Source organism: Microtus pennsylvanicus, chromosome 10 (genome assembly GCF_037038515.1).
Source record: "Microtus pennsylvanicus isolate mMicPen1 chromosome 10, mMicPen1.hap1, whole genome shotgun sequence".
Classification (NCBI taxonomy): domain Eukaryota; kingdom Metazoa; phylum Chordata; class Mammalia; order Rodentia; family Cricetidae; genus Microtus; species Microtus pennsylvanicus.
Genome location: NC_134588.1, coordinates 109,986,368 through 110,008,179, shown reverse-complemented (window position 1 = coordinate 110,008,179; position 21,812 = coordinate 109,986,368). Strand labels below are relative to the sequence as shown.

The 21,812-nt window shown below is 45.3% G+C and overlaps 2 protein-coding genes across 4 annotated transcripts in view; both read right to left on the bottom strand.

Moving 5' to 3' along the window:
* Positions 1-21,812, bottom strand: part of Ints7 (integrator complex subunit 7) — a 502,168-nt gene that overhangs the window by 271,751 nt on the left and 208,605 nt on the right. The gene's annotated exons all lie outside the window — the stretch shown is intronic.
* Positions 10,032-21,812, bottom strand: part of Lpgat1 (lysophosphatidylglycerol acyltransferase 1) — a 63,672-nt gene continuing 51,891 nt past the window's right edge. For all 3 annotated transcript variants that reach the window (XM_075989509.1, XM_075989508.1, XM_075989507.1), the window contains 2 exons: positions 17,507-17,613; positions 10,032-15,618 (listed from right to left, as the gene is read on the bottom strand). In XM_075989509.1, the coding sequence (XP_075845624.1) occupies positions 15,467-15,618; positions 17,507-17,613 (259 nt within the window). In that variant the 3' untranslated portion in view covers positions 10,032-15,466. The remainder of the gene's footprint in view (positions 15,619-17,506; positions 17,614-21,812) is intronic.

The window sequence follows — 21,812 nt, the reverse complement described above, 5'->3', positions numbered from 1 at the left end:
CACTCAAAATGATCTCAAGGTTACCTTGGACTCTGGCCAGCACCCTGGGAGAGCCGACCTAGCTGAAGGCCAGTGACCTGGAAGGCCAGAAATAAGTTAGCCATGGGTTCCACTGGGGAAAGGTAGAGGACAAACAAATAAAAGAAACCAGAGGCCTGGGAGCTGTGGATACAGTGGCCCGTGTAACCCACCCCCTAGCTCGGGGGACGCTGGATGAGTGAAACTCAGGTGCCCTTTCCCCTGTGTCTCTGGTCCTGTCTACACAGGGCCATTGTTGGCAATTCCTGTTGCCTTTTCTTCTATGGGCTCCTGCTGCCCTGCCCCACAATCTGGGTTCTCTTGCCTTTTCACCCCTTCTCTGTTTTCTCAAAACACACTCAAGCTTTGAATTCTTAAGGTAAGTCCCCCCCCCCCACCTCCCAGTCACTTCTATACCTCTGCCCTTCCCTCTTGGGAGACGCCCCGGAGAGGACCAGGTGCACAGCTTGCTTCCTCATCTCCCAGTCTCCGCAGCCTCTACTGGTGATATGCAGACCCAAAACACCCCATGAAAGGCAAACTGGGGGCCCCTCACCTTCCCTCAGCCAAGAGTGCCATAGTTCAGCGAGGGGAAGAAGGGAACAGGACCTCCCTTCTGGATCATAAGGGACACAGACCGATAGTTTCTGGCACAACAGAGATGTGTCCAGGTTCGTGGGGAACCAAGGAAAACATCAACCGGGGAAGGAGGAAGTGCTGGAGAGGGAAGGTTTTTCTGGAGGCAGTGGACTGGAGCTGGGTTTAGAGAGTATATAGGAGGAGGAAACAGCAGCTGGGGTTTGGGGTAATGGGACTCCTCCCTTCTAGTGCCGTTTCTGCATCCCGACCGGGCAACTTTGGGAAGGAGAGGGTTTATCTGGGTTACACGTCCAGTTACCGTCCCTCATGGAGGGCGTTAAGTAAGGAACATAGAGAAGGACCCACTTGCTGTTTCACACAGCCATTGCCTCTCACCAACGGAACTCCCTTTGCAGACGAAGGGACAAGAGGAGCCATGGAGGAGCTGCTGGCTGGCAGTCAGGCGTATGCTCAGCTGCCTTTCCCAGACAGTTTAGGTCACCTACCTGGGGAATGTGCCACCCACAGCAGGCTGGGCCCGTCTACCTCAGCTGACAGTCAGAACAGTACCTGCCCTCAGACACGCTCACATTCTGAGAGGGAATTCCTTGACTGAAATTCTCTTTCCAGGTAATTCTAGGTTTTGTCAAGTTGACGGCAAAGGCTAACTAACCAGGAAACATTTTTTTTTTGTTTTTTGTTTTTTTTTTTTTTCGAGACAGGGTTTCTCTGTGGCTTTGGAGCCTGTCCCGGCTAGCTCTTGTAGACCAGGCTGGTCTCGAACTCACAGAGATCCGCCTGCCTCTGCCTCCCGAGTGCTGGGATTAAAGGCGTGCGCCACCACCGCCCGGCGAAACATTTTTTTTTTTGAGACAATTCCTCAATATAGCCAAGGCTGGCCTTGAACTCATTATGTAGCTGAAGATAACCATGACCTGGTCCTTCCGCCTCCACCTCCCTAGGGCTGGGCTTGCAGGCTTGTGCCACCGTGGTTGGTTTGTTCCCTCATAAGACAAAGCTCTCCCGGGATCTTCAGACGAAGCCATCCTGTGCTCAGGACTCTTAATTCAGTGACTAGTGTCCTGAGAAGAGAGGGTTCAGACAGACTCGGAAAGAAAGGTGACTGAAGGTAAAACATCAGGATCTAGGTGAGTCCCTGGAAGCAAGGGGAGAGGAGCCAGCCTCATTAACACTATGATGTAGGACGTCTAGCATCCAAATTCCTGTTAACACATTTCTGTTGTTTGAAGCAGACCTGTTTGGATCAATTGATTATGACAGCCCCAGGAGATGAATGTATTAGGTAAGATGAGATTAAAAAATACCCAGAGTCATGGATGTCATTATAAGCAGCACAGCAGTTACATGGACCTAACCTGTGCCAGCATCTATCCGTTCCATTCTGGAACCTAGGGATGTTAGGCTGCACCCTCCATGGGGGATCATCGGGGAGGCATTTTACACAGCAAAATCGCAGTGTGAGCATCCAACCAGCAGCCACCCACTCTGGGTGTACCAGTGCTCAGGAGCGCCGACGTCCTCAGTGAACAAATGCTGGATATTAGCGAGAACTCCGTACCCGCTTAGCTACTGTGTATCGGGGCACATTCCTCCAGGCTGGCCATTGTTCCAAGCATGCCGGGAGTGTTCTGTGTGCCGGCTCCTCTTCAACACATTCGTAGCGGGCACAGCGGTGAGTTTGTGGCTTAGCTTGAGTCAAAAACCAAGTGGTCACAGTCTTGCACTAACTACTCTGTCCTGACTTCCTGGGCATGGCTACTGCCAGCGCCATGGGATGACGACAGGCTCTGAAATCCCACCATCTCTAGTCCAGGTCCTTGGACCAGCCATGGCTTTGGTCTCTTTCACTAGATGTACATCCTTGGTAGCAAAAATCTTATATTAGAGATGGAACATGAAGCAGGCAGCACAGAGCTTGGGTGATTAATGTCAAGTCCTGTCTTGGAAGTGGCAGACTACCCAGGAGAAGCTGGATTTCCATCAGATTCTGAGAACAGGGCTGGGGGTGAAGGGTTCTCCACAGCTCAAGGTCAGCCTAGGCTCCATAGGGAATTCTAGGCTAGCCTCTGCTACAGCAAGGCACTGTTATAGCAAACATTCACAAGAGCAAGAGGAAAGGGGCTCAACTATTTCAGGAACCTCTAACCCACTCCCACAGTGACTAAGCCCTGTGACCAGCATCAACCCCATTCAAGGGCAGCGCCCTCCTGACCCCTTCGCAGGCCCCCCCTCCACATTATCAATCCGGATGGATTTTCCAATGTGCAGACTCAGGGGATGGGGAGACTTCCCTACCCTGTCACATGTCCTAGAAAACATCTCAGGATCTCATCGCAGGTCCAAGCCAATACTAGGCCTGGCAGATGGATAGATGGTGCCAAACCCAGCGCAAAAGCTTATTTTTCTAATGGGTAGCTCATGTTCCTGGTGGCCACTGGACTCACCCTTGTGTTGACACATTCCCGCCTGGATGACCCTCTGAGAACCCAACAGGCAGACAGCAGGCATAATAACCTCGTCTGCCAGAGAAGTCATAAGTTCAGAAAAATCCAAGCATCTTCCCTAGGACTTGGAGCTCCAACAATGTGAACCTGGCTGTGACTCGGGATCAAGTTATCCCCACCACTCACAATCAGCCTCTTCCGGCAGTTCAGATTCCGGACAGTTTGTCAATCTAACAAGCTCCAAGAAACAAAGTGTGGGCGTGCCGGGAGGAGAGCCTGGGGATGTGGCGAAGGCAGAGAAGTGGGGGTCATTTAGTCGTGGCTGCTCCTCTCACAGGCTTGCCATGAGGTGAACCTGCAGATGGGAAGCTGGCTGTCTCGGCGTACCCTAGAGTGCTGGTTTGCTTAGCCTGGCTCTTCCCTCACAGATAATGATGCTCGCAGGCTTGCTCCTCTGCTCTGGGCCGGGCAACCTGCCAACCAGTTCCTCAGAACAATGTCAGAAGCAGCCAGAGTGTAGGAAGTGTTTTCTAAGAAATGTGGCCAAAGGAGAGAGCCTTGAGGCGGGAAAGAGCTTGGCAGGCTTGTAAGCAGGCTGCTGAGAGCAAGCCAGGCACCAAGAGCAGCCGGAGGGGAAGAATGGGTTACAAGAGTTGATCTTCTGCCAACCCAAAGCTCCCCCCATTCTTTGGGGAGCCTCTGAGGGTGACCCCTCCCTCAGTCCTTCATCTCAGTGAGGACTCAATTAGGACCTAGACAAATTCCTGACAGGCAGACAGATAGATAAAAAAGATGGTTCTGGGCTGTGATGGTGTATGGCTTTAATTCCAGCACTTGGGTGGAAGAGGCAAGGGGATCTCTGATTTTGAGGACAGCCTGGAATACAGAGTGAGTTCCAGGACAGCCAGGGCTACACAGAGAAACCCTATCTATTTTGAAAAAACAAAACAGGCAGAAAATATGGCATATTTCTGGCTTCCTCTTCTTCCTGGCCCAGGACAAATGCCTGGCCGGCTTTCTCCCCCCCCCCACCCCCATTCCAGCTGACTGATCCAGGCTGGTCAGTATGTTCAGGGCTAGTCCTAAACAGCTTCACAAGGAGCCGTGGACACGTCAGCTTCTCTTCCTTTGCTTAAGTTGACTGGCCAAAATTAGGGGACGATCCAAGCCACCCCAAACACCCCAGACTTTCAGGGGAAATAGACCTCATCCCCTCTGCTTTGGGGAGTGTTTCTGTACACTTTGCACTCTGTGTGTGTGTGTGTGTGTGTGTGTGTGTGTGTGTGTGTGTGTATTTCACTGTGTGTGTGCTTTGCTTTGCTGTATGTGCACAAGCAAGCTTCTTCACCTGCGACAGTTTGTTACTCATTACCTGCTATGTATGACGTTTTCCCTGCCTTTTAATTCTTTAATTGACAAAGAAAATGAATCCTACCAAAACCCCGTAACAATGCTATCTGTTCTGTCCTCAGCAGCTATAATGGTGACACAGCCTGTGTGTTTTCTGTCTCTTTTCAGTAAACATACTGGGAGACAACAGCCTACTGGTCCCACCCCACTGCCCAACTCTTCAGCTTCTGTGTTGGTCCTTGTAACACAGAGGTGGAGAGAGGAACCATAGATCTTGTGACCTCTGCCCACATTCTGTTGGGAGGCTACACCCAGGATACCCAGAGGCCCTGGCTATGCCATATATATACACACTATATATATAGTTTATATAAGAAGTATATATACTATTCCTCTTAGCGCTGCCATATTCCCTTGGCGCTCCCCTTTGACAACAGGTGAAGTCCCAAGGGACCCACTTTGGACGGCTTCCCACCTCAGACATATGTGCTTTGATCCTTGAAGCTTCTGCCACGCCAGGGGAACCCACTTGGGGGATAGATAGAAGCTGCTGGGTGCCTTGTGTCATGGGGGCTCCATTCAGGAGCCTTTAGAGTTGAGCATTTTTTTCTTGCCTCTACTTATTCATTGCAGGGGAAGAGTGTCGGAGAGCAAACACTGAGGTCTCCTCAAGTGATCACCACGCCCCCCTCTTGCCTCCTTGGAGGCTGGGCTCCCTACTTCAGAGGTCTGACTTCTCACCCAGGGACCAGATTTCCTCCTTGGTGGTCCTTATGGCAGGACTTAGATCTATATATTTGTATTATTTTAATTAAATTTTTATACAATATATTTCAATTATGCTTTCTTCTCTCCCAACTCTCCCCAGATCCTCTCCATCCCCCTACTACCTGACTTCATGTTCTCACTTTCTCAAATAAATAAAATTAAATAATGAAAATCAAAACAAAACTCCCAACAAGACAAAAAAATGACAAAATAAAACAAAATCTCCCCAAAACCCTAACAAAGCTGAATTTGTTTTGTGTTGGCCAGCTGCTTGGGAGCATGGGGTCTGCCCTGGAGTGTGGTTGCAATACCCCGACACTCCATTGGAGAAAGCTGATTTCCCCTTTGCTAGAAGATATCAGTTGCAAATTGCTTCTGGGTTAGGGGTGGGACCCTGGGTGCTGGTACTCCAAGGGCTGACATTTTGAGAGTGTGACCTCCCTTTGCTTTGGTGTTCTGAACATTGTCATAATTCTTAATGCTTTGAATCAGGACCTCAGCAATTTTACGTGGCGCACACCAATGACAGCTGCTCCTGGTGGGGAAAGCTGGAGAGCAAGGACTCGCTGAGCTCACTGCTCCGCCCTCCCCTGAGAACAACAGAGGAGCCAGCACAATGGAGGCTTTGATCTGGCTCCCTGTGACAAAGGCACTGGGGGAGGGGGAGGAGAGGGACAGGGAATAGGACCAGTTCTGCCCACCCTCCCCAGCTGGAGTTCCCCACCCATGCTCACCCTGACACCAAAGTGCCCCGCCTCTGTGTCATCATCCAGTGACAAGGGAGTGCCTGTTCCCATGGACTCCACTCAAGTGCTGGTCCTGTGTCCCCTCCTCTCTGCTGTGTGGTGGACATTCTCAAAGAGAACCGGTGAACCTGCCCGGAGTAGCCACCCTGGGTTCTCACCTCATCTAGAAGCCTTCGCTGAACACAAGAGAAGCCAGTTGTGCTTCCTTGTGCTCAGCCGTCCCCCACTCCCCAAGCTGTGGGTAGTGGAGTGCCTTTTCCTCAGATGTCCTAAGATGGTAGGAGCCAAAATGGGTTCTTCACGAGTGTGTGACATTGTTTAAAGATGGAAGAGCCAAGCAGGGTCCCAGAGGCTCCCTCCACAATTGCCCAAGGTAACAAACACAGAAACTTCTGCCGACTGTGGTACCCGGTTCCTCAGAATTGAGCACCCAGAACAGCACTTAGTAGTGCAAAGTGTCAGATTTCAAGGCAAGCTCAGGGACTGGTGGAACTGGACAGATTAGGGCAGGACTGCTTTCCTGCCTGAAGCTTCAGAGGCCTTTGATGCCGTGCTTACTATCCTAAGAGCCAGAGGACAACTTTCAAATACCAGAAATTACATCTCTCTCCCTTCCGATTAGTTCAAGGTCCACATCACAGGTGACATCATGTCTCAGAAGCAGAAATAGATCTCTATGAAGAGTGTGTAATGTCTTCTGTCTGGCAGATCTGGTTTCCCCCTTAAGCCCCAGTCTCCCTGCCCTTCCTAATTGCTTCTCCAGCCTCAAAGCTCTTTCATGCTGCTGTCTGAGGGCACTGGATAGTCTGTGTGGGGCCAGTTGTACGGCTATGTTCATTAAGTCTGTCTATGCTGACAATTAATGGGCATCCATAACTGTTAGCCTTTGTGAACAAGATGGGACATCTGGAGTGAAGGTACAGTTAGGCCAGAAAGTCTTCAAGTCCTCCGCTGGGCCTAACTGGGGCAGAGCACTTCTTCAGGATAAAGCACACCCGTCTTCTGTGCTGAATGTACAATGTCTCATTTAATATGTGAGAATCGTTCCTTGACTTTCCCATTTGACACACAAGGAGCGAAGTTCAAAAAAAAATTGATGTGGGATTTCACTCTGTATGCTGTGATTACCATTAACAGATAAAGAAACTGCTATAGTGGTCCACCTATAGCAGGGCAGAAGTTAGGTAGGCAGGGAAAACTAAGCTGAATGCTGGGAGGAAAAAGGGCAGAGTCAGAAAGAACCCATGGATACATAGGAGATAGCCGCTGGGAACTTTAGCTGGTAAACCACTAGAAATGGGTTAAATTAATATGTAAGGGTTAGCCAATAAGAAGCTAGAGCTAATGGGCCAAGCCGTGATTTAATTAATATAGTTTCTGTGTGATTATTTCGGGGCTAAGCAGCCGGGAACCAACAAGCGGCCCCCTCCTTACTACAAAAAATATTGGTCAATGGCCAGAGCTGGGGTTCAATTCCAGGGTAGGGCCTCAGATCCTGGTCCTCTCTCTCTCTGTGGGCCCTGACTGTGATGGATGAACACATGACACCAGGTGCTGCTAGCTCCTCTCTTCAGGTTTCAGACCTAGAATTCACGATAGAAGTATTATGGGATTGGAGTCTCTTCCCTTCAGCTTGAAATGAAGGCATTCTCTCCCTTTCCCACCAAACAGAGCAAAACACGTCACCTCCACATGGAAAAAGATAAAGCCACAGACTTCCAACTTTTTTTAGTGGTTAATGGTGTCTCTGCCAAACCTCAGGGGGACATTCTAAGAGATCAATCTGAAGGATTGATAGCTTGGGGCTATCATGTTTACTTCAGCACTGAGGAATGTGAAACTGTAGAGCTTTGAAATCCTTTCAACACGTATACTTAATCCTCAGCATTCTGTATGAAAGTGACTATTTAAAATCATGTTGGCATGTGTGTGCTGCTGGGTTCAGAAGAGTGTATCTAAACCCCTATCCTGAGATACAAGCAGTTGTGAGCTGCCCAACGCGGGTGCTGGGAATTGAACTCGGGTCCTCTTTCTTACCTACTGAGCCCCTCTCCAGTTCCGACATTTTTTAGACACCCACGAAGCCATCTTCCGATTTGGAGACTGAGAGATTATTAGGCCCTCAGTTCTCTCAGTGGCTGCCTGACTCCACTGGCAACGGGTTGAATTGCACAAGAAAACCCACTGTCCCCAAAGAAGGAAATGCCGAAGTTCCCACTCACTCTAAAACCTCAAAGGTCAATGACCTGTATGCACATCAGTTCCACAAACCATTCAGACAGCTCGCCAACAAAATCACGTTAGCCTACATTGGTCTCCAAGTCCACACACACCCAGTCCAGCCTTGAACCTTCCACCTAGCTTCAGTCACTCCGAGTTGCTAGGATTACCCATAAGTGGATAGAAGATATAGAACAAAGCAAAGGAGAACCAGACTACAATCCACAGCTCCAGTAACTGAGGGAATTAGATGTAAAGATCCACAACTAAGCACCAGTCTAGTCAGAGAGAGAGGGGGGAGGGAATGTGTGAGCAGGGGAGATGAAGATCATGATGGAGAATTCTACAGAGACAGTTGAACCAAAACTCACGATCTCTGGATAGACAGCTGAGAGCTCCAGGCATCTGAACTAGGCCCCTCTGTATGTGGGAGTCAGTTGTGAAGCTTGGGCTATCCGAGGGGCCCCTGGCAGTAGGACCAGGATCTACCCTGGTACAGGAGCTGGCTTGTTAGAACACATTCCCTCTGAAGGGAGGGCATGCGAAGACTTAATGCAAAAGGGAGGGGCTTGGTCCTGCCCCAAATTAGTGGGCCAAGCTGTGTCGACTCCCCATGGGAGCCCTGACCTGTTGGGAGGAGTAGATGGGGGGGGGCTGGGTTCGGGAGGCGAGGGCAGGTGGGAGAACCTTGGTTGGAATGTAAAATGAATTAAAAGGTAAATAAATATTAAGAAAGTGACGCTGTTCCTGGGTTGTATTCTACAAGGTCTTGTTGGCTTCTACTTGTGCTTTTGGAAGCCCTGAGTTGCCACTGCCCATTGTCCCAGAAGTCAAGGTATCCAAGACCAGCCCAAATACTGGTGCCACCCTTCGTCCCTACTGGAACATACACACACCAGGGTAAACAAAAGGCTTTACTGTGGATTTAGGGGCCGTGGTTAAACGAAGGGCTTGAGTCATCAGCATTGCCAAGAGTCCCTTAGTTGGGCCTCCTGATGGAGATTCCTAATGACTTAGGTATGTCTTTCTCCTGTTCAGAGGACAGTCACCTGAATGGGAGGTATACATGAATGACAGGCAGTCTTTAGGACAGAGGAGATATGGAAGTTGACTTTCTTCTATCACTAACCTTCATGGCAGAGTCTGTTATCTGCACACCTGCTGTGGACAGCAGCATCCGACCTGCCCTTTATCACCCAATATTTTGGGTTCCTCTTCTCAGCACCCCAGTTCTGATCGTTCGACTTTTGGGTACCTATTTTCTTCACCCTCAACTGGCCACCAGCTGGTCCCGATACAGTATCAACTGACAGAAAACTGCAGGTTAGACTTGGTAGTTTTGGGACCCAAAGTGAAATAGAGGAACACAAACCGTAACTGGAATCTTTAGGGCCTCTTACTTAGCTCCACATTTTCTCACTAACACCAAGCGGGGCTGGAAAGATGGCTCGGTGGTTAAGAGTTCTTGCTTCTCTTCCAGAGAACAACTTACAATTGTCTGTAACTCCAGTCCCAGGGAACCAGATGCCTCCTGTGGCCTCAGGGGCCACCAAGCGTGAAGACGGCACACAGTCACACATGTGGTTAATTTTCCTGCTTCAGCCAAACAAGCACCTGTCTCCATCCCCAGAGTGTCTCCAGGGCGTGGGCACCATGGTGCTCCTTGGTTACCAACAGAAAAGAAGTGCTTCGTTTTCTCCCTTGTGCGCAGGCTTTCATACCCACTGCAGAGTGTTTTCCTGACTGTGAAAGAGGCCCACTTTCTCTGGTGGTCAGCCAGCCCCCCCCCCCATGCCGCATCTCTGTTTGTTTCTGTGCATCCTGAACTGTGGGCCTCTCCAGTCTGTTTCTCCAGCCTTTAAGAGTTAAGAACAAGGTCACCGACTCCTGAGAGGTAAAAATTTATTGATTTCTATGACATCAGCATGTTATGACACGGTCACACCTGCTCATACAGCTGACTCCTCGGACCAAAAGAGGATTTGGTTTTTCCTTTTAAAAATACATTTTTCACCAGCAAGAAACATTTTTCTAAAACAAACATTTTCATATTAAGTGGGAATTAAAAACAATGGCTTTCCCCCACCTTGTGGGGTGTAGGGCTGGTCAGCAACAGATCTCAGAGAGCCCCGAATCTGCTGTTCTCCACATAAAGTACTTCATAGGGGAAATAAAACTGCAGCCTCCCCCAACCAGCAGCCTAAATCCAGCCAGGAAAAGAAGAGGTAGACTGAACGCCAACTACTTAACTTATTTGGTAGGATTGTGCGAGATATTTTAATACATTAAAAGTTCTCAACGGGGTCAAACATATTTTACAAACAAGTAATTAAACCATCAATGTTTTGTCCTGCATTTGCTCAGCTCTGAGAGGCGAAGCGTGCTGGCCATGTGCTGGCCACTGTGCGCCCTGAAAGGCTATCTGCCGTCAGACTCCCCACGGCCATATCCGTGCTTTTCCCACACTTCACAACCTGCAAGGAGCAATGAGTAAATCAATTCTGAGAATTGTATCCAATGCTAATAATGAAGTCAAATCAAAACACAGAAAGACACAGTATTGAGGTGAAGGTAGCTCTGACTTTCTGACTTGCCTCCAAGAGGTGATCAATTGTTTACTGGTTTTGGTTTTTTGAGACAAGGTTTCTCTGTGTAGCCCTGGCTGTCCTGGAACTAACTCATGCTGTAGACCAGGCTGGCCTCAAACTCAGAGATCTGCCTGCTCTGCTTTCTGAGTGCCGGCATTAAAGGTGTGCACCATCGCCTGGCTTCTTGTCATTTAATTTTAGGGTTTTAATATAATTAAAAATGAATTATCTAAACTAATTAATGCTGAAGCTAAAAGGAGGCTCTGTACAAGGGTAAGAGTCTAGTAATAAGCCAAACACTAGATTGATTAACAGTCTACGTGGAGATAGTTAGGATATCAGGACATCACGCTATCAATCAAATCATGGTTGATATTCAGTCATAGGTTGGCTCTGAGGGTTCAGCAATGACAATTATAATGTAAAAACCAATTATATTTTATTATTTGCTAATTGCATTAAATATCTCTTATAAGCAAAATTTATTACATATGTATGTGCACTTACATACATAATTTTCTCCAAGAGAGAGGACTGCTAAACATTTACCATCACGCAACAAATGAGAAGACTTGAGGAAGGGCAAATCTTTTAAGTCCCGGAAGGAAGCAGATGGTTTTCTCACCAGCCACTGAATGCTGAGCTCCAGGCACGAGCGCCAGCGGTTCACACTGTGAAGCTCCAGGACAGCACAAATACCCATCCCCACTATTAAGAATTAAAAGCATTGTTTTGGAAAAAAAAGAATCAACTTTATTTTCTCTACATTAAAAAAAATAGAACCAGCTATTAATTTTTGCTGAGAAAATGCTTCTTTTGGTATTCACAATATCTAAGTTTCTGAAAAGGTAATCTGGTAAAATCATCCCTAATGCATTCAGAAACCAGATCCACATGTGACCAGCCCTTTACAGAAGTAAATTGCAGTTGCCGCAGCCTTTACAGACATTCTTAAAAAACACTGTGACATGCGGATCACAAAGAAAGTTCAACAAGCTGAAGTAAACATTACAGCATTATGAAAACAAAAATGCATCTGTAGAAAATAAATACAACTTTGTAATAATTGCAAAGGAAGTGAAAGCACTTAATAAAAACAATGGCAGTTGAATGTATAACTGTCTCATTACCCAATCAAAAGATGTTACTGTAAAATGCATAGACTCCTTACATGTAAAGAATTTGTGCACCACAGTCGCGTTCAACAGTTTTACACAATAAAAATAAAGTCATTCAAAGCATCTGCATACTTTGCAACTATAATATACATACTTTTTTTTTGCTCTTTAAGACTGTTTTAAAAAAATATTAAATGTAAAAATTCCTCAGATGGCATTTCTGCAGATAGCCCAAGACTGCACCTTACGTGACTATGCCATTCTTCCCCAACAGTTGGGAACCTGCAGCTTCTTCTCAGAGCCCACTTGGTAACTACTGGGGGCTGGTACAAAATGACTGCCACACAGCACCAACCACTGACTGCTTCAGAGTATGCCAGGCTCCTTTGTGATCCAGAAATTTTCAACTTAGGTGGTTTTGGTCCCAAACAGTGTCTACCCATCACGACACGAACTAGCACACCTGTAACTCAGAGCTCCTTTGACTCTCCTGCCTGCAGCTGGAAGGCTCACAGCACTCGTAGGGCAAAAATCCCATAGAAGACACCATTATCTTCCACCCTTTGTGGGACAGAGCTGAATACACTTTCTGTAATGGTAACTCTGGAGGAAAATTCTCTGTTCACTGTTGTGCAGTGACTTCAAAGAAAAGGATAAAAACCACAAAACATTAGTTAACTCCTCCTGTTCAGTAATGCAAACAAACATGAACGGGACACAGAAGACTCCTGTGGTCAAAGACCACCTTTTGTGACAACAATCGGGACCAAGTTGGTAAGAGTCTTCAGTGTTTACTGATTGTCAAAACACATCACTAAGACAAATTAATAAGAAGGGAGCCACACACATGGCCATGAATGAAGTGGCATTTCCAACACTGATCCAGACAACCACATCAGAGGCCGCAATGGGTGGGACAATTTCAGCTGCACCAACTCTGTCTTGTTCAGAGATGCATGTCCAGACCACAGGTTATGCTGGCTTTGGTGCTTTCTCTTCCTGCTGGTTGTCTGAAATTCCTACAAAAAATTGTTTTTTGGCTTCCTATGACTTAATACTGAATTAACTACCCTGTAATTGACTACTTATTCAGCAATCCCAAGTTCTTTGCTATAGGAATTTAAGAGCTGTAATACCAAACACTAATAAATGACAGGTCTGAATCCACAGCTATCGCTTCACACTTTACTAAATTCTCATCTAACTAGTTCATCTATTCAAGCTTCATCCCTTTCGGGCTTTTCTTTGCTTCCACTGCTTATGGGCTGCTCAGTCACACATGTATTTCTGAAACTGGGCGAGGTGAGCTGTTGCTCGGTCTTGTCTGTGGTCCAAGGACTCTAGCAGCGAGTTGCCCAGCCTCTCTGCAGCTGAGGACAAAGAGCAGCAACCCTAAAGGATGCCTTTACAAACTGGTGTGGCTTTACTCACTTTTCCTCCTATCTTGAGACATTAATTTCCTTTCTTCACACACAGTACAAATGGGAAATTTATTCTGTTCTCTACAGTGGCATATTGCAGTTTCCCCAGACTGATAGGAAGAATACCTGTTCTTCACATTTCCTACTTAGCTCAAGCAGGTGGACTCCAGTTCCTGGTAAGGAACTACTATCAATACTCTCAAACAGGCTTTGCACACAGAAGACACGTTGAATGAACTGAAGATGTATAGGACAGATCAAATACATATCTATTTGTAGCTCAGGTATATTATCAAAAGTTACACAAATCTATCATTGTTTGTCACTCTAGAGACTGTGAAAATCAAACTGCATCTGAAAGTGATGCCTCTTAGGGGAGCGAGTTCCCCATGTACGGTATATTCAAAGATCATGTCCTTTGGAGCACAGTAGTGGTAGCAGGGGCCAGAGCCACAATTCTGTCTGCACATATGGATGGATATACAGACTCATCTAGGAGCTGGCCACTGCAGTCTGTGGCTTAAATAGGCTGCTAGCTAGTGAACAACTTCTCCCCCAGATGGCCGGCTGATGCCTCCTTTAGATTCACCCAGCCTTTCCTGGGCCTCAGATAGAAGCACTGAGCAGCTTCCAGGTGAAGCAGCGTTCTCCACCTATTCACTGTCACTATAAACCAGAGCAAACAGCTCTGTTTGCAAACAGCTGCTCCCACACCAGAGGTCTCCTGCAGAGTAACAGCAGTGGTGTGGTGAGGTACGCCAGCTAACATGTCATTCCCTTCCACATGTGCTCTGGGTTTGCTGAAGATGAAGTGCTATGGGCTTTTATTTGGTGTTGTTCAGCCTTTCCAGTACAAGTGGGGAAATTTGCATCTTTTCCTCTTTTTATTTTTTTGGGTTTATTTGAAAAACAGAAAACATTAGTCTTTACTTTTGTTTTACAGCCTATTTCTCAGAATTATTTGTGCTGTTAGCCACAATAGGGGAATCTACAGTGTTCATGACACGGGAAACTCCAGCTGCCTTATTCAGGTTTAAACATTTTATTATCCTAAACCAAACCATCTGTCTCAATACTGATGCAGTGTCTGTACTTTTTGCAAAGTCTGGTTTTCCTGTGAGGTAAATCACAAGAACACAATGACAGAAACTTGCCTGACTCTGCCCTCTTCAAAAACAACTGGAAGAGACTGGGAGGTGTCCTGAGCTGCCGTCTCCTGGTCCTGCTACCCTGAGAAGAGCAGCCGCTTGACATAATGACAGAACACACTGATGTCTGCACAGATTATGGGGGCACCTGGAGGCCCTGTCAACACTGCAAGCCAATGTCTGCTTCTATGTTTTATTTCCTAATATGCTAGTCTACTTCCCTTAAACTGGTCATTTAAATGTTTGCATTAATTTGCTTTAACTGCCCTCAAATACATTTGGTGCTACTATGTTAAAGTTGGGGGAGGGGAGTGGGGTCAGGGAGGTGCATCATGGGCAAGCACGCAGACAGGACAGCCTCCTGAGAGCCTGCTCATGACGAGGCTTCCTTTTGTTTCCGGCTATGTTACTACCCTTTGTTATATTTGCATCTGACAAAAGTGCATTTTGTAAACTACAATTATCACTCGATGATGTGCCTTCTATACCAAAGAGAAAGTGGTGCTCCCCTTCCCTGACAGAGGGAGAACACTAGCACATGTCAGCATGGTGCTGGGTGAGCTAGCCTTCCCAGGATACAGTGGTTCCGTGGACAGTGGACTGCAGCTTGTTAGAGAAGGCGACTAGTCCTCAGCATGACGGGTGGACACATTAACACTGTGAAGCTCCGCCCTAACAGAGAGGAACACAGCTTCTGAACAGGGGCATGACCAAGGGCATCTGGTGGCAACAGTTTCTTTCGAAGTCTTCTAGGATGATTTTATGATTTCCTCTTCTCCCAGTGTGATGCTTGCATAAACATATGGTAGAGTGTATCTCCTTAAAACATGAAAAGTTCTTAAAATACATTAGCACTTCATTGTATTACTGATCCTCATTGTAGTAGAGTTTTAAAATATCCCAAAGGGGGATAAACATTAATCCATCCATTTGAATTTCCTTTGCTTTTTATATATTTTGATTTGTATATTTAGATTTGCACATGTAAAATAAAGCACATGTATGAAGTCTGAACTCCTCCTATGTGGCAAGTCCAAATCATTTCCTAAAATAGGCAATGGTAAAAATACTGAATGATGTGGTACCACAGATAGCCTGACAAAAATGCGAAGCACTGAATGAGGAATATCCACGTGTTGCTGAGGGTCATCTCCCTGGAAACAGCTTCCTTCTGGCCCTGGGGAGGAGGAAAGGCTCCTAGAAGACAAGACAGAAGGTCACATGATTCCCGGCAGTACAGATCTCCTGAATGAAAGCTGAGTATTCACCCACACTTAGGCTCACTTTGCAGAGAGTTTTCCTCTGGGACACAATTTTAACAACCTAGGCTTCGCCCAGCACTCTTCCACCCACTGGGTGGATGACACAGTCAGTAGCATCCTCCGGCCTTGGCTCCCTGCCGTCCACTCTCCAGTGTCTGTCTGCTTGCCTACTGTCCACCTCCCTGGAGTCCAGTCTGTGGGAACCGGCACTCAGGTTGCCTTGCTCCTTACTGAATAGCCACATTCCTTCAGTGGTCAGACACAGGATCTATAAAATTGATATCTAATAATTTCTGAAACAGCACTCTTTTTTTGCCACAAAAGTGGTTATATAACACTTACATTCTCAAAATACAGTAATGTTTACAAAATATGTCTTTGTAATAATATCAGAAAGAAAACGTATCTAATTTGTTTTTTCTGGAAAGGAAAGCTGGATGGCTTTGGTACAGTCACCGAGGTCCTCGGCCACTCTTGCTCCCCAGTCTTCGTCCTTGCTGCTAATCCTCAGGGTAAGCCAGCTCATAAAGGGATTTGCTGCTCACAAGCAATTCACAAAGGCATTTTCCAGTCTCCAGGGCTGGGATGCAAGTGGCTTTTTAAAAGAGGCTCACCATTGTTCCTACAACTTAGGCAATATCAGGAGGCAAGAGAGTTAGAGTGGGAAGGTAAGGCCTCTTCGCTGGTCACCTGAATTGCCTGCTCAGCCTTGAATTAACCCTGCCCTGCACTGTACACCATCTCGAATCAGCCTACAACACAGCAGCTTGTGAAAGCATGTTGGCTGCTATGCTAACCAACACTAATTTTCTTCTTCCCAACTTCCTTTCTTCTTCCTTCTTTCCTGTCTTTTCCTTACACTTTTTGTTGTGTGTTTTGGTGCTGGGGACTCAATCTAGAGCCACACACGTACTGGGCAAGTACCTATCACTGAGTCACACTTCCAGTCCGAGTTTTAGTTTTTATTCAGAGACAGGGTCTCAGGAAGTTACCAAAGAAGGCTTTGAACTCAGGATACTCCTGCCTCAATCTCCCAGGCCTGTGCTACCAGGACCAGATTCACTGTAGTTCTTACAGAATCTATAGAGTATTGAGAATATAGAAGAGATAAGAATAGATTCTTTTCCCTCCCAAGGGCAAATAACTGACTTTGTGCCCTTGAAAACAATAAACTACACCCTTTCTTGTAAGAAAGCCCTAATGCTTCTGCTTCCTGTGAGAGAAGGGCCATCTGCCGAGCCACTTTCTGCTCTGACTGACTGTGAACTAAAACCACACAACAGAATAAAAGTCTCCTTCAAAGGGAAGGAAAAGCATGCAAAAACAGATTCCAGTGACCTCAAGTACAAGGTCAGCACATGTCCTGCAGCTGTCTGTGCTCCTCAGTGTTTGAGTCACATGGCTGTGTGGCATGCTCATCACTCTGTACATGGGCCGATGTAGGAAGAAACTACATACATCAACACAAAGCTTTCTTTCCATAGATTCTAAGCTGAAATTCTTACATACAGAATGACTTTATGTCTAATCTAAACAACTGAAAGGGGGCTGGAGAGACAGCTCAGAGGAAAAGAGCATCTGTTGCTCCTCAGAGGACCTAAGTTCTGTTCCTAGCACCCACATCACGTGGCTCACCTATCTGTAGCTCTAGCTCCAGCTCCAGGGGTTCTGAAGCCTCTGGCCTCCTCCGGCACCTGACCTTATGTGCACACACACACACCTACACATAATTAGAATAATAAAATTAAATATTTTAAAGATAAAAAGAAGTAACTGGAAAATGCTTATCCCCTCTAAAGCACATGTCTAGCAGAAATGCGCACCTGTTCTGTAGAAATGGGACAAGAGGTTCTCCTTCTCAATAAACCGTTGATACAGCCACCTGGCGAGGTTATCCGTCTCCAAGGGCACATCTTTAATTGGAAAAATCCTATTAAGATTTAGAAAAATAAAAAGAACTACTTTAATTCAGAACTGAAAACTACTCAAGAACCCTAAACTTACCTTTATTAATGAATCACAAACACACACAGGCACGAATGCACTTACGCACACACAAAGATTTAAACACTAACCAAAGAAAGTACCTTAGCAATGCTGCTTTATGAGAAAGTGAGAACCAGAAAAAAAATCTGCCCAAATTGATTGATTTTCACTAAGCATACCAGAATACTGGCTTTCTGAACAGGTAAATTTTTTAAAAATTTATTTGTTTGTTTGTTTGCTTGCTTTATGTGTATGAGTGTTCACAGGTCTGTGTACCATGTGAATGCCTGGTGCCTAGAGAGGTCAAAAGAGGGCACTGGGTCCCCTGGAACTGGAATTATGACAGGTGTAAGTACCATGTGAGTGCTGGGTATCAAACCTGGGTCCTCTGTAAGAACAAGTGTTCTTAACTGATGAACAACTCTCCCGCCTCCTCATTTTTTAATACTGAGGATCAAACCCAAGCCTTGAATATGCTCTACTGCTCTGCCATATCCTCATCCCTGAACAAAGGGATTTTTGTTTCTTTGTATGTTTGTTCAGACTTTAGAGATAGGGTTTCTCTGTGTAGCCCTGGCCGTTCCAGAACTAGTTTTGTAGACCAGGCTGGCCTTGAACTCAAAGAGATCCACCTGCCTCTGCCTCCCGAGTGCTGGAATTAAAAGCCTGATTGACTGACCAAAGAGATTTTTAAATAAAAAAACAGCAGCCCAGAAGACTCTTAGTTATCTAAGCAGGGAGGCTCTTGCCTATAATCCCAGCACTCCAGAAACTGAGGCAGCCTGGGTAAGACAACAGAACAGTGCAGGGTAAAACTCTTTATAACCATAACCAGCAGACTACCACTTAGCGTGGACATGGTCAGCAGTGCTTCCCAACTAGGCACATTAGTTCTTGGGATCCATCCATGAGTCCTCTTAGTATTTAGCAATCTTGTGCTTTCATTTTAGCATTTATCTTAACAAAAATATTCAGAATAATGACAATCATAACTGAGTAATATTATATAATTCTGGTGTCCACATTACAATCAATGTGATACCATTTTACTACTGCAAAAGTAAAAGTCAGGAGAACAGAGCATACGTCAGATAAAAGTATACTTAAAGTCCAAGATTTAGCTGTGAGCTTCCCTTTTTATAATGGCAGAGTGGTTCACAGAGGTCAGCTCTGAACCAACGTAGTCAGCAGATGCCTGCCTTCACGCTGTTCCTTCAGGCATGGTAAGGGGTGATGGGGGACCTTGGTCTAGTGATACAAATTTAAGTTCTATTTGTTAAACTGTGGATATATATTTCTGCTCTTGCTTAAGGTATTATGTTCATATAGTTCATTTTAAAATGTAAAGTAAAGTTAAAAATTAAAGATTTAGATAGTTACCTATTATAGTCAAACTTGTAGTCATGTTAGTTAAGGTTTCTAGAGATAAAGAAATATATTTCCCCTAGATAGATAATCTTCAACACTTCAAAGACCTTTAAAATTTTTTAAAAACTCAGACTTTTCATGATAATAAGACATATGTCAAAAAGCAAAAAGTTAACCTAGGAATGTCACAGCTTAGATTCTTAAGCGCCTAGTGATTTAAAGGCGCAAATCAAAAGTGCTCCTGGATAGTAAAAAATTGCAGATTCACAATAGGACAGATTCAGACCACTAAATGAGTCACACTGTTGGATGAATGTACGTAGGCTTGGGAGAGAGAAGAAAAAGAATATAGAAAATAAAGTTAATGTTAAAAAAAAGGTAAGGGCTGGAGAGATGGCTCAGAGGTTAAGAGCATTGCCTGCGCATTGCCTGCTCTTCCAAAGGTCCTGAGTTCAATTCCCAGCAACCACATGGTGGCTCACAACCATCTGTAATGAGGTCTGGTGCCCTCTTCTGGCCTGCAGGCACACACAGACAGAATATTGTATACATAATAAATAAATAAATAAATATTTTTTAAAAAGGTAAAGTCTTTAAAGAGACAGAATAAAGTATAGAGTAAAAATAAGCCACGTAAAAATGGAAAATTCACAGAGAGTCTGGATTATGTACATTGTGTTTTCTTTAAAATTTTTGACTGTGAAGGAGCTAAGTACAGAGAGACATTTAATTATATGGGCTGCCAAGTGGAACCAGAACGGATATCATGAGGGTATGATTTCAGAATTTGGATCTAAGGATATGATACTTTGGAAAAGAGATTCTTCTTTTGTTTTCACAGAGGATCAGACCTTGTGGATTGCATTTTATGGTATGATAGACCACGCCCTCCTGAAGGGTTGGTGTGAACACCTTCAGAAAATTGCTTCGCTCAACTGCCAACTGAGATGAAACTAGCACACAGGTTATACCATGAAAGACCTAATTAACGATGCCCCCATTCAGCAGAAAGCAGTTTGGAGAGAAAAAACTGCGCCCATGTTCCCAAATATGGTTTATAAATGTTCTTTTACATTTAAAGGGGGATATGATATAGATATGAATAATTTGCATTAGTACAGATTTTGCTTTATTGATAGAGATTTAAGGTCAATTTTGTTATATGTATATGTATTTCTGATCTTTATTAAGGTATTGTGATTGTGTAGTTCATTTAAAAATGTAATGTATATAGGTAGTTCATAGATAATCATAATAGTCAAGTTTGTAGTCATGTTAGTTAAGATTTTCTAGATGTACATAGATATATTTTAGATAGGCATTTTTCATATTTTCAAAGGTTATAGAATATGGCATTTTAAAAAACAATGAGACACTCTGCTCCTGGCAGCACCAATCTACTTCAGGAAGAAGATGGGCATCGAAGAGGATCTTTATGGAGTTTGATAGCCATTTGGGCAAGAAACTGCTCTTGCCTGGACTACTGCATAAACTGGACACAGAGAACCCGCAGAGAGAGGACTACTGAACTTGCCTAAAGGTGAGATGATCTTTCGGGGTTCCTGATTCATCAAAGAGTCTGCAAGACATTCTTCAGGACAAGCAGATAGTGACTGCCTTTGAAATTTCCTGCTTTGTGGAAATGTCTGCTGCAAACTATGGGCCTGTAGGCTGAAGATGGATGCCCCAACGGTACAGAGGAACTTTGAGTGACTGTCCAGGCAGTGAGATGTCTCTGTCATTTCTAGAGTTTAAAAATTGCTTTTTTCTTGTTTGCTTATGTAGTATTGTATCTTTCTGGAGTCTTTGATGGAGTTAAGAATAGTTAGTTATAGTTATAGTTTTCCTTAGTTATGATAAAGATTATTGTAACTTTTACTTGATAACTGTTTTGTTATATGTAATTTTGCTATGTTAAAGTTAAAGCTTTTTTTTTGTTTAAACCGAAAAAGGGGAAATGATGGAGGAAGGTCATTGGTTAAATAAAAAGAAACTGCTTGGTCCTCATTGGTTAGAAGATAGGTGGGAGGAGTAAACAGAACAGAACGCTGGGAGGAAGAGAAAGTGAGCTCAGACTCCACAGCTCTCCTCTCGGGGGCAGACGCCTCAGAGAGACACCATGCTCCCAGCTCCTGGGAAGATGCATGCGATGAAGCAAGCCGCCAGGTCAGACATACTGAATCTTTCCCGGTAAGACCGGTGCTCACAGTTTATTAGAGATGGGTTGATCGGGATATCAGAATTAGCCAGTAAGGGCTAGAGCTAAAGGGCCAAGCGGTGTTTAAAAGAATACAGTTTCCGTGTAATTATTTCGGGGCATAAGATAGCCGAGCAGGCGGCTGTGGTGTTGGGGACGCAGCCCCGCCACCCCTATTACTACAAATGGCGCCCAACGTATCCTGGCAGCACCAATCTACTTCAAGATGATGATAGGCACGAAGAGGCTCCTTATGGACTTTGTTAGCCATTTGAGCAAAAAACTGCTCTTGCCTGGACTGCTTGATGGTATGCTGTATAAACTGGACATGCAGGACCCACAGACTTGCCTAAAGAAGGTGTGACGATCCTTTAGGGTTTGTGCGTCACAAAAGACAAAAACAAACCCGCCAGACATTTTGCAGGACACAAAAGAAAGCAACTGATGAACTTTGCCATTATAAAGCAAAAGATCTTCACATTCCTTGCTTCATGGAAAAGTCTTCCAGATACTATGAATCTGTAGGCTGAAGATGGATGCCCCAATGTTACAAAAAAACTTCGAATGACTGTCCAGGC